This window comes from Saccostrea cucullata, unplaced genomic scaffold, assembly GCF_032062105.1.
Source record: "Saccostrea cucullata isolate Sc308-1 unplaced genomic scaffold, CSIRO_AGI_Scuc_v1 ctg212, whole genome shotgun sequence".
Lineage (NCBI taxonomy): Eukaryota > Metazoa > Mollusca > Bivalvia > Ostreida > Ostreidae > Saccostrea > Saccostrea cuccullata.
The window spans coordinates 140377-154102 of record NW_026928197.1 but is presented as its reverse complement, the minus strand read 5'-3'; the positions used below and the strand labels follow the sequence as shown (position 1 = coordinate 154102).

Sequence of the window (13726 nt, the reverse complement as noted above, 5' to 3'; positions counted from 1 at the left end):
AAAGTAATATTTTACTCGGAAAAGAAAGAAATATTGCTGTTATTTTTATTGATTTAAGCGATGTGATGCGGTTGACCTTTAACCTTAAGGAATACGTCACTTTCGGCTGCATCGGACTGATTGATAAAAAAGAATGGCTGGACCACAAGCAAATGATGCCCGATTGTCTTTGGAAATTCGTACAAAATCTGTGGAGCAAACACTTATTCCATTAGTAACACAGGTAGATATGCAAATGTTTACAATATGACCTTTTGACCAGAGACAATTTGATTTATGGATAGAACGCATTGTGTCCACAACCTGTATCTGAAAACCATTTTACCTTTATTTGACATCACAAGTTATTTTATTTTTATAAGGATATTAGATTGAATTAATTTTGTGTTAAGATGTACATACAAAAAAGAACTAAATTGAAAGTGCTACCAGATGTTTTCAGCATGTTGAGATATTATGCCTGTTAATTTTGCCTGCTGTCAGTCTTTGTTTTGTAAAGAGTTTTCTTGCAAAAAGCATTACTTTTGTAATTGACCAAACTTTGCCTATGGATGTTGCATTTGGGAATGTATATTTGTTATGCTTTGGGTACAAATTATGACTTTCATGTCCAGAAAAGTGAAAATTTAGAGTAATTATAAATACTGATGATTCCTATAATTATTTACAAGGAATTAATTATCTCATAATTTTGTGAGATGCATCATTTGTGAAAGAAGATTACTCGATTTTGTTTTTATGGTGCTGAAATCCATGTAATTCTTTTGATTCCCCACCCCCATTCACATATTATTTATATCACCATTTGAGGTTGAAGAGCCCAGCGGCATCTTGTACGTGATAACAGAGACATGAATAATAGAGATTCGCAAGTGTTCAAAGTTTTGCATGATTTTGCGTTTCTTATTATTAAATTTTTCAAATCTCGTGCAACTTAAATCACATTAAACTTTAACATTACCTGGGATTATATAGTAATATTTAAAAATTTATATTAACAAATTATTTACGATATTATTTTTTCATAAGTTTGTTTCTGTATTACAATAACAAAGGAGAAATCCAAAATTACAATAGGTGACTCTCGCTTGGCCATATTGTCATGATTTTGCCAATTGTCGATTATTAACCTTTTTTATTTGCCTAGTTTGCTTTTAAAAATTATTAAAACTTTACAAATCATATGCCCAGATGTACTTAATTAATACAAATTAAACTTTAGAATGAAATACAAGAGAAAAATAGTTATTCTTAGGATAGTACCAAGACCATCTTATATTTGGGTAAACAAACATGTTAATAGTGTAGTTGCGAATCTGTGTTAATTATGTCTCTGGTGATAATAAGTAGTCACAAAAAATAAGGAATCAACAGTATAACATTCTAGAGTGATATAAATTAACAAATGAACTTGCAAAGATGCTGCACTGGAAAATGCAGGACATATGATCAGATTCAGACAGCTTTTTGAGCTGTTTATAGAGTATTTAAGCTGTCACTGGCATGTTTTACTTAAATAGAGTTTGAATCTTCACTACATATGCTATGTTTCACTGATAAATGGCTACATAAAATGACCTCACCACAGAGTCAAACAGCAGAGTAATGATATTATAACTATCCTGACAGTTGCTTCTAGGTATTTGATGTGCTAGTTTATAAATTATTTTATAGTTTATATTTAGTACCATTATGGAGGCTGTTTGCCAAAGTGTCATTTTAGAGACAATTGCATGGGTCATTTTGAATTAACGCTTAGCTAGCTGATTTGCATTTTTTGCAGATAACCATAACACATGCACATTTTGGATTTTGATTATTTGAACAAGACCATTTATTAATGGGAAGCATTAGATATATTGATAAAATGAAAATTTAATGATTTCTCATGAAAACTCTAATTTAGTGCAGTTTGCCAATATGTTTTAAGGTGAGATGCAGTTGAGTATTGATAATGTAAACATGCATGAGAGAGTTGTGCAGCTTATCCAGCCTGATATATGGCAAACTGCAGACTGGAATCAAACATTGAGATTATCTGAATTGTTGTTATAACCAGGGATGAACAGAACTTGTAAATCAGCAGGAAGACTGCAGACAAGATTCAGATGTTAAATACCAGGAATAAGCATTTGTTATTTTAGAACCAATTGTATTTACCAAGAATTTCCAAAAGTTCACCAAAATCTCTAAATATTTATTATTTGATGATAATTACTGTACAGATCAATAGTGTCCACAACAAGACTCTTAGTTGTTGCATATCCCTGTTGAAATTCTCTCAGTTTTTAATTATATATACCAGTACATTATTATCTTCCTTTGGATCTCTGTCTCAATTTTTCAAAATGCTAGAGTTTTCTGATTTCAATATAACTTGGCACACAAGTAGACTACACTAAGATACATAATTCTGTGTATCGGTTTTTGATTTCGATGAACGGTGTTGCCATGGTTACTAAAAATAGAAATATCTGTGAAATTCTTTCAAAATGCTACTCCTCCTACAGTTTTAGTCTGATTTCAATATAACTTGACACAAAAGCAGACTACACTAAGATACATAATTCTGTGTATCGGTTTTTGATTTCGAAGTGTTGCCGTGGTTAAAAAATATAAATTTCTGTGAAATTCTTTCAAAATGCTACTCCTCCTACAGTTTTGGTTATTTCAATATAACTTGGCACACAATAGACTACTATAAAATTGTTTATCGGTTTTTGTTTCGTAGGTTGTTTGGTTACTAAAAATGTGCTTCTAGCTGCTACTTACAGTTTTGGTTTTTCAATATAACTTGGCACAAAAGTAGATACACTAAGATACACAATTTTTTTTATGGTTTTTGATGCTGAACGGTGTTGCCGTGGTTACTAATAGAAATTTCTGTGAAATTCTAAAAATGCTAAACAGTTTTGGTATTTCAATATAACTTGGCACACAAGTATACACTAAGATACACAATTCTGTGTATCGGTTTTTGATTTCGATGAACGGTGTAGCCGTGGTTACTAAAAATAGAAATTTCTGTGAAATTCTTTCAAAATGCTACTATATATATATATATAAATGTGGCATGCAAGTAGACTGCACTAAGAACATAAAGAGACTTAATCAAGGATCATTATTCTATTTATTGCTGTTGAAAAGCTTTAATTTCCACAACATACCCGGCATCAAACCTTAGTGGAGTACATTATTATCTTCCTTTGGATCTCTCAAAGAGCATATACATGTATACGATAAATCAAAAAGGCATTCTATATCGATTCCCAATGCAAATTGTGTCACTTGCATATCACACAGGACAAACTATCACACAAACAATTTTTTTTCATGGCCATGCTGCAGATTTTGAGGTTATAAGTAAAATAATTAAGATTATGCAAAAGCAAGTATTTTATTTATACATGTATATACAATGTATAAGTAAGAAAAGACAGATAAGTGGAGGTGTGTGCAAAGCTTTAACCACAACAAGGCATCCCACAGTGGAGCCTTCAACATATACTGTAAATCACTTTTAATTTGCCAATGCAAATTGTGTCACTTGCATATCACACAGGACAAACTATCACACAAACAATCACAAGACTTGTGTTTAGCAAAAATTCCCCTCCAACTCTGTTGCGTATAATAGTATTCCTTAAGATTATATAGAGTTATAACCACAATTCGTGAAAATTTTGTCTCGCTAATCAAGAGTCAATGACTATCTCGCGAAATAAAGGTGTCGCGAAAATTAAGTGATCTACAGTACTACATAATTATGATATTTTATACAGTTAAATGCTCTACAATGTATGTAAAAATAACCCTGTTCATATGTATGGTTCTCTTCATTAGATTACAACCTTAGTAAACCACAAAGAGAGACCTCGAGTGACAGAGAAAACCACACAGGCCCTGGTTAGGGTCGGTCAAGCGGTGTGTCTGGCGGTGGAGCGGTTTGTGTCCGTGGGACAGACCATTGCTGACGAGAACCCTGAGATCAGCACAGACATGTGTCAGGCTTGTATGGAGGCCAGAAATGCAGGTAACAGGCTCATCCCGTATACAATGATTGAATAACTGGAGCAGTGAAAAAAAAACCAAAAACCTCTTAAATTTTTTGTTTTGTTTAAGTTCAGCACTGTTGATGTTTACAATAATTTTCAGTCTTTGTTTTAGACAGTTTTTATTTTGAAAACAATTCTCAAGTGTGATCAAATATATGTAAACAGAAATGTGTATGTTTTTTAAATACTTTTAAAGATACATAAATTAGAGATATAATGAAATTAAATTGATAATGTAAATTAGATTTGGTTTGATTCATTGTACAGGATTAAATTGACTTCTATACATTGGTGCCTAATGTATTTATAAGGTATGTTAAAAACCACAGTAAAAGCTTTACATATCCTTCATTTGACATAGAGAAAAGGTTCACCTAATGTATAGCTATCCAAAAAGCTGTGGATAAAAACCTAGTAAAATGTGTACTGTGCTGTCTTAACACTGGGAGTCACTGCAGTGTTCTTCATCTTTATGTATCACCCACACACACGCCAAGGGTTCCTATATGATACTAATACAGGCTTTCATTCTCAGTTTTATTCCTCAGATAGGGGAATTAGTGACTAATTGTTTAACTCAGGTAGCTGTTGATTTGGTGTTTGGGAAATCTCACATGAACTGCCTAAAATACTTTGCAGTATGAATGGAAATTTGATTCAAGCACATGCACCATCATCAGTGGTGATGTTTTATTTCATTTTCCACAATAAAAATGAATAAGGACTTTAGAGTAATGCATAATGAACACCTGACACATTCTGTAATTCTACAGGAGCCAGCATTCAGCAGCTGACAGCGGGAGATTCAGCCTCTCACAGGAACGGTAAACAAATAGCTGAGAAGACGGCCATGGTCAGGGCAGCCCGACAGTTGTTATCAGCTGTTACCAAAGTCTTACTTCTAGCTGACAAAGTCATTGTTAAACAGTTACTTATATCCAAAGACAAGGTAATTTACCAAATATTAAACAGTTATTTCAGGGTTTAAAATTAACTGAAATTTCTACTAGCCATGTGGGCTCCTAACATTTCAAATTTAGGAGCCCACAGCTAAATTTGTTAGCCCACAGTCAGTTTCTGTGATTTAAAAAAAAATGTTCCTTTTTTGGACACTGGGACAAAAGTAGATATAAATAAAATATGATTGTGTATTAATATGAGTACATTTGTTTAAAATCGGAGTTCTTACTTTATGAAAATCAAATGTCATATGAATATTTAATCAAAGGAAATAAAATTGAATTCAAGCATCACTTTTTTTACATGGTAGAATACATTACACATGTATTTGCTCCTTCAAGTTCAATTAACCGATGAAGTGACAATGGTACATAAATAAGATTTTCAATGTTAAATATTTTAACCGTAACATATCTGAAATAGTAATAAGTGAAAACACTTATAATTTATATGAATTGGTAGTTTTGAGGTATTAAAATTGTATATCTTTTACGTATCAACCATGTACAGAAGAATGGAGGAAATTCTCAAAAAAAGATTTTTGGGGCTTTCACAAATCATGTAGTACTGTTAAATGGAAAAGATGAAGGATACTTACGTACAATAGGATCATGCTGCTGTGATTTATTTCATTGGTTGGGAGTTTTGAATAAAATAACATGTGGAAATGTCTGTTTTTCAGTAAGGGGACTAGTCGAATGATTTCGGCCCCTGCAGAATTTTCGTTCGCCATGTGGGCGAGCAAGTTATAAATCTTATGAGCCCACACCAAATTTTACTCGCAATTTGCGAGTGGGCGAGCGTTAATTTTAAACCCTGTATTTGAATATATGTAAACATGCATGATCAGCTGAGTTTTGTCTAATTTGAAGGTGTATACATTGATCTTATTCTTGTTACAGGTGTCCAATACCCTGAATGAACTGTACTCTGTGACAACCTTTACAGATTTTGTAAACATTTTCTCTCAGTTTGGTAATGAGATGGTAGAACTAGCTCATCTGACTGGAGACAGACAAAATGTAAGAACCAAGAAATCACAATAAAAGGGGAATAACTCTTACAGGCATTGTAAATCACACAATGTTGAACAAATTTTCTCTTCAATGTGAAGCATTCTGCCCTAGTCTGTAAACCTCTAACTACAATTATGTATCAAAAATGAACATGAATTTAGCATTTATAAATTTATTAACTTCTAACATAGTGCAAATAGATGTGTAGATAAGACTATATTCCTCAAACAAACACATAGCACATATAAACCATGTCTCAAATTTCATTATGCATTTACTGTAATACGTATTGATAGATGTAGTTGAATAAATGCTGATTCACTTTTTTGAAGAAAAAAAATTACAAAATTTTATGAAATTATAGGATTTAAAGAGTGAGAAACACAGGGCTCAGATGGGGGCAGCCAGGGCAGTGTTGGAGAAATCAACCATGATGCTCTTACCGTCCTGTAAGGTAGGTTTACCTTAAAGAGGAAAATGATAGATGCATTTCATTGATTCAGCCTGTATCTAAATGAATGGATGCAACCAATTAAATGTTGATAAAAAGATTTTAAATTATTTTTTTTTACATGGTTTGTAGGTGTGCTTAAGGCATCCAGATTGTGAGACAGCTAAGGAGAACAGAGAGGGTGTGTTCAAACTAATGAAGGGGGCACTTAAAATGATCCATCACATTGTCACAGATGAGGGTGGGAGCCAGGCCAATGGAAATGTATCACCAGAACTTAATGGTGATTCAGGAATAGGATTGGACAATCACTTCTCTGCTTGTAAAGCCTTCAAAGAGTTTGAGGTTAATATAATCTTGAAAGCAGCTTCCTTTGATATTCCATATATAAGTTGTATTTATTGTAATACTAATTTAGAAAAAAAGAATTAACCTTAACAATCACCATGCAAACCATTTTCACTTTCAAGCAGCAGAAATATGTTACTTATTTCAGCTTTACTAAGCAACAAGGTAAAGTCACCTTTTCTTTTTAAAGTTATTCACTATTTTTCTGACAATAACTTCTATTGATATCAGGATCATGTTGAGATGACTCGTGTGACGGGAGTTACCTCCAGTTGTAAGGAGAAGTTGAATGGTGCCTTTGACTCCCTGGTGGAGACCATGCAGGATTTTACAGACTCCGCCTACACCTCTCACCAACACAGGGAATCCATTATACAGATGTGTGACAGACTTAAGGCAGAACTCAGTGCTTTACTCAGAACTTGTAAGGTATGCAGAATCGGTACCAAACTGAATAGATATGCTCTCTAAGTGGAATGAATATTTTTAATGCAACCCTCTTTGAAATATCTGAGGATGGTCATTTCAAGTATTAAAGGTTGAATGCTAACAATATGCAATTATTGATGTTTTTGAGGACATAAGATGAATTAGCCACCCAAGGAGTACAAAATTCACAGAGCCCTAAGAGCATGGTGAATATTGTACCATGGAGGTGACTTAATCATTATATTGACCTCAAAAACAGCAATAACTGTTTAAATATATGATTGAATTACAACAAACTCCAACAAGACTGTTTTTTGCTTTATTTGAAAGTTAAAAAAGAAATTTCAGCAAGAACACTTTTCAACAGAAAAAATGGTACAATTTAAGGACGCGATTGCACAGCGTCATGTGATCAAGTCATGGTGATTAAAAAAAGAATGTTTGCCGTAACTATTTCCGGAATAAGGAACATGATATGTTTGCGCTAATGACAAAATGGGTTTGTTTTTCTAAATTAGAGAAAGAATAAGACATTAAAGGTTGTTACGATACACTGAGAGTGTTGGTGAGCGTTGACCATATTTTTTTAATCTATACGTGCATGTTTTACGGTTTGACAAGTCTAGAGCTCTATTGTGTATCTCTGAATATTGAAATCTATTCCATTAAAACTACATTTAATTCATATCTTGAGATTTATTTCCTCATTTTAAAATAAGAATTTTATTTAAGATTGTTTTTACCATAGGATCTACATCTACATATAGATAATTTCCAATAAGAGATTCAGGCGGCGTGATTTACTAGATATAAATATTGATGAACGAAAGCGATTTTGATACACGTGTTACGGTGGAGACTACTTATGCCTAGAAGATATATTTTTACAAAAGAAATTGCAGAGGATTTTGTTTTCTCCTATAAGATCTTTAGCATTTTCAGCTGTGACATCGACCATGTAAACATTAAATCATCGTCGCATATAATTACATATGTATAGCGTAAACGATTGTTGTAAAATGTTTTATGCGTCGTAGTGAAACACAACACACTTCCAGAGAGGGAAGATACGTACATAAAAAAAACAACATTTGAACTCATCATGCTTATGGGAATATATTTGAAAAAAAAATTTAATTTTTGAAAAACCACAAAGACATGAACATGGATATTTCGCTCCTATATCATGAAGCGACGCAAAAGTTATTGCAATCAACAATTATTATTTTTGAATCAAAACAGATCTATAGTTTTGACGTCAAGTGAGTCATATGACGTCATAATGGAGAAAGCGCTCATTCATGTACAGGAGAAAATGAACTGTTCTATCACTTGCAATGAATCGGAAGGAAAAATATTTGTAAATGTAAATACAGGTGACTCTCGATCTCTCGAAGTTCAAGGGACTGCAAGAAAAGTTCGAGAGATCGAGGGGTTCGAGAGATAGAAAGTAAAAAAAATCCGGAATTTTCAGTTCCGATCACCGAAGTTCTACTTTTATAGATACCGGAAGCATATGTAAATAAAGTCATTGCACGTTTTTGATCATATTTGACAGGTAATTTACGTGATATCAACAACAATGATTGTATTTCGAATAAATAAAACGAATTTCTAAAGTTCCAGTATTTATTTGTTCTTATATCATGATTACATGAAACCCGAAAAGCAATTGTCGGTTTGGCTATTCCGCGGCTTGATCGGGACCTTCACCAGTGTTCACCAGATTTTTCTTAATCGGTATTCAGTCCTTAAGAAAGGAATTTTCTTGTGCAATATTTGCCATGCTAGAATTATTTAGACTCTATTTAATCATAATAAAAGTTTATTGTCTATCGGAACTTACTGAAACGAACATCTATAAATTAAATTTCTAAAAATCAGTTTCAATTCGAAATAAGTTGTAAATTTGTTTATAATCTACCCTGTAATAAGTAACCAATGAATTGTATCAAAACATGGACGACCCACAGGTGTAGTTTCATCTATGTAAACACCCAATTAACACCTCCATGCCAGCCCAAGGCGTTCATTATTTCCAGGTAAGTCCAGACTGCATCAATTTTACGCTTGATTGGCGTGTATAAACGCGCAATCAAAACTTCGAGAGATAGAGAGTAAAATTCAATGAAATATGTGTAACGGGACCAAGATTTTGGTTCGTGAGATAGAGAACTTCGAGAGATAGAAGTTCGAGAGATCGGGAGTAAATTTGCTTAATTATATAGAGGAAAAAAAACGGGACCGGAGGTTCACTTTGAGAGATCGAGAACTTCGAGAGATCGGAGTTCGAGTCATCGAGAGTCACCTGTATTTAAAATTAATTACTATAATTTGTCAAATAAGGTTATTCATGTATGAAGATATTTATTTCAAAAAATATTATGCAGATACAAGTTCTATGAAATAACCTCTTTTCATTCAAGGAGTTCAAATGTCTAACTCCCCCTTAACCCCCCACCCCCCCACCCCGATTCCAGGTCACTAAGAAGACGCATCGCTGAGTGTTTAAAGCATGAAGAATTAGGCCTTTGAGGACTGTGCACTGATTTAGAATATACATGTTTTATGTATTTATACTGACATAGTAACAAAATGAATGTTTTGGAGATGAGTAACTGAGTTTGCAAAAATGAAAGTTATTTTTGTGACCACTGTTGGTGATAAGTAAATCATTATGCACCACATAAAAAATGAGCATCAGCTGCAAGATTTTCAGAGAAAAAGTATTTATTTATCTATACATATGGCCTTTATTGTCTTTAAACAGATTGTGCATATTTAAGGTCCAACAACAAACCATCATATGAAAATCTGTGAAATCTTTTAATATTCGAAAGGGGGGGGGGGTACTGAAATGCATGTAGCTTCAAAATGAAACTGATTACCTTACTTCATATTTTAACCATAAGTCGCTTATAATGACTAGTACAGCATATATTAGTTTTGGGAAAATTCATTGGGTAATTTTTTGTCTAGACGTTCAAAACTGCTATTGAGGTGAAAATATTACTACAAATTTACAATTAATACTTCCCCCAAAAACAATGGCATTACTATACAAGGGGTGATCAAAAAGTTCGCAAACTAATTGAATAATTTCCATACAAGAAACAATATTTGGTTTTAATGTTGATTATATTTTAAATTAATCCTCCCCGATTTTAATGCACATCAACAACCGTTCTGCGCATGCGCGAATCACGTGATATTGGCGGTCACGTGACCCCCTCCATAGCGTTCTGTCACAAAAGTTAAAAGATTTTTCCGAGTTTTATATTTCTTTCCATGTGAGTTAATTTTTATGACAAGAACAATTAATTTGTCAGAAATGGTCATATCTCGACAACAGAATGGGTGGATAATAACATCCTTTCCAAAAATAAGCATGGCGACCATTAAAACACAAATCTTCTGTCTCAGGAGAGACCTTTATTCAAGGTGGATAGAGAATGGGTGCATCCTTTTTATCATATCTAATATGTTTAAAATCTAAAGTAAACGATATCTTAGGTATTTAATACTTATATCATTGTTCAAATATTCAACTATTTTTCAAAGTGCTAATTGGAGGTCTTTGATAGCAAATTGCTTAATTAAAAATACATACTTATCTTTTCAAACTTCCTTTCACTGGGCAAGATGACAAGTATCATTTTTAACCATCAGCCTTCCTTCACTAAAACAATTAATCCAATCATTAATGAATTTATAGGAACTCATTTATCTCAATAAACTGTGTACAAATTATTATATGATACTGTAGAGGGATTTCTAAAATATTACAATAAATTGTACAGTCGTTTGTTGAACGAGTTCGACTGAGACAACCATTTTTCGTCACATGTGACCTAAATAGTGATGTCATTTTCACATTGTGACGTCACAAACAAGGAGAGAAACTTTATTCAGCATATGCTATTTATAGACCTTGTGTATGGCTATGTGTGTACCGAATTTCATTCTAATCTGAATTGTGTTTTTGTAGATATAGAGATAGTTTGCGAACTTTTTGATCACCCCTTGTATTTATCAATAGTTTCCGAAACAATTTTTATTTTCAATAAATATTAAGCATATTATTAAATATCTGCAGGAAATTATTTCATTTGTTTCAATTTTGTTGCGTGTATGGCATAATAAAACATTCACCTCATAAATATCAAAAGATTAAAAATGGTGGTTACCATGGCAACCATAACTTCCTTATAACCCTGATGACCATGGTTCATACTTTGATATTATAGTATCATTGACATAAGGCACATTATATGTAAAAATGAGAAAAAATTCATTGGGTGGAATTTTTCCACGGACCCTTGCAATCCTTTCCTTAAATACTGAATTCTCTTGTCAGGTCTCTTACTGAACCTTTTAACCCTCTCCCTTGAAGTTTACATTGTAACTGATTGTTGTGTTGGATGAACAGACTAACAATATGTTTCTGTAACCCTGGGCTGTTCTCTCTGAGTTAGACATATGTACATCTGAAAGTGTATCATATATATAGGTATTCCCCTCATTCTGAATGCCATAATCAAAATCTGCAGTACTAAAAATGGAATTAATGCAATTTTTAAAATAATTTTGAAACCACACTTGTTTTACATCAAAAGAAAGGTCAGTTTACAAGGATTTCAATGGTGTAAAGGTTATTCAGATTGGTCAATGTACAAAAAAGATACAAGTATTTGAAATTCAGTAGCATTTCGTGTTTTCTGCCAATTTTTCGGTTGTAAAAAAAAATAATATTTATTAAAACCCTTGGTATCATTTTAAAAAAAAAATCTGCCAGTACACTTTCAGTGTCACACAGTGAATCTGATATCACCTCAAGTTTCCTTTCAGATGCCTCAAAATAGCTTGTAGTAGATAAATTCTTCCTTCTGCACACAGGTTTCAATATGAAGGGTTTTCAAAATAGTTTTTGGCAGTTTTGCTTCATTTCAGGCTCTGTCTGGCCTCAGTACATTTCCAGACTTGACTTTGCATGATGTCTGGTGATACTCATTATGTGATGACACGAAAACAAATCAGTTGAATCTAGGGTGTGTACCAGAGTTAATCTCAATGGATGATTCATGTTCCTGTTCAATAATCCTTCTTTTTGAGATATTCTGGCCATCATGTTTCCTATAGTTTTATGTCCCAAAGGGACCTTGTCAAACCAAAAATGAAATTTAAAAAGCTAGGTTTTGGCCTGTGGAAAAATCTTAAACAGTTTGGATTCAAAAGTCTCTTGTACATCATGAATGATTTCACTAGGCAGGGAGGATTGTCTAAAAAAAGTCATCTTTGGTTTAAAATATAATTTACTCGGTCTTTATAAATTAATAAAATACATTTAAGCTCTATATTGTACTTGCTATTGAATACATCCTTCATTCAGCTGTGTTTGCATTCTGTTGGTGGTTTTTGGTGAGTTTGTCATTGTCCAAATAAATTTAAAGATGGCCATCTGCATAATGCCTGGCACTGAAATCTGAGATCTTTAAGTGGTTTCAATTCTCACAATCTTGAAATTCAAAATACAGCAAAATATCTCTAACACTTTTCCTTGGTATTTAACAACATTTTCCAGATCAAAATATTGATACATAAGTTTTAAATCATTCTTTTCAATAGGAGAGTTTTGTGAAATTCTTCCGTTACTGCTGCAGTTCAGCTCCTTGGTAGCTGCTGTGCTGCTGTGAAAATGAGTTGTGATTTCAGGAAATCCTCTCAGTGGATAATGTCACTTGGATTTTGTGAATTCAATCAAGTCCATGTCTAATAGAAAATAAACTGCTTTGTTTAAAGAGCTCACTGCTGATTGCTCTCACTTCTACATAAACTTGCTCAATGCAGAATCCAGGCCCCATGGTCTGAATGATTCATATTTCTTCTGTAAGCTGGGAAAGATCTTGGTTGCCATTTTCATATAGCCTTTCAAGTGTTTTCTTCATCTTAATCTTTCAAAAGCTTATCAAATTCTGTCTTGTCAAGCAAAGCAAAACACACCATGCTTAGGGGGATTATGTATTGCTTTTAATTTATCATATATGTCTGCTGAAGTTCTAGCCACTCTAAGAGTGATATTGTTGTGTGCTTTTTATCTCCTCACCAAGTAACTGTCACCAAGGTTCATGGATAACTATAAATCATGGATGATCCTATAAACGGTTCACACTTTCATGGAATGTACACTGAAGTTGCGCACTTATACCTCAGCTCTGAAGGGAAGGAATGGGAGGTATACGTTTTTATCCTTTTGTGTGTCCATCTGTCTGTAACAAATTTTTGTCACAGTTTTCTCAGTAACAACTCATTGCAGATGCTTGAAATTTTAGCACACTCTTTGTTTAGGCATGCCATATGGTGGGATTCATTTTTGTACAAATACAATGTCATTTTCCTTTTTATCCTTTTGTGTGTCCATCCCTGATTTTGTAACAAATTTTTGTCTCTCTACAGTTTTCTCTCGTTCA

General features: G+C 33.2%; 1 protein-coding gene across 1 annotated transcript in view; it reads left to right on the top strand.

The window, feature by feature from the left end:
* The first annotated feature begins 82 nt into the window (after nucleotides 1–82).
* LOC134276747 (alpha-catulin-like) overlaps nucleotides 83–13726 on the top strand; it is a 32058-nt gene continuing 18414 nt past the window's right edge. The window contains exons 1-7 of the mRNA XM_062759028.1: nucleotides 83–223; nucleotides 3844–4033; nucleotides 4829–5004; nucleotides 5918–6037; nucleotides 6396–6485; nucleotides 6615–6827; nucleotides 7062–7259. Of these exons, the coding sequence (XP_062615012.1) occupies nucleotides 134–223; nucleotides 3844–4033; nucleotides 4829–5004; nucleotides 5918–6037; nucleotides 6396–6485; nucleotides 6615–6827; nucleotides 7062–7259 (1077 nt within the window). The 5' untranslated portion in view covers nucleotides 83–133. The remainder of the gene's footprint in view (nucleotides 224–3843; nucleotides 4034–4828; nucleotides 5005–5917; nucleotides 6038–6395; nucleotides 6486–6614; nucleotides 6828–7061; nucleotides 7260–13726) is intronic.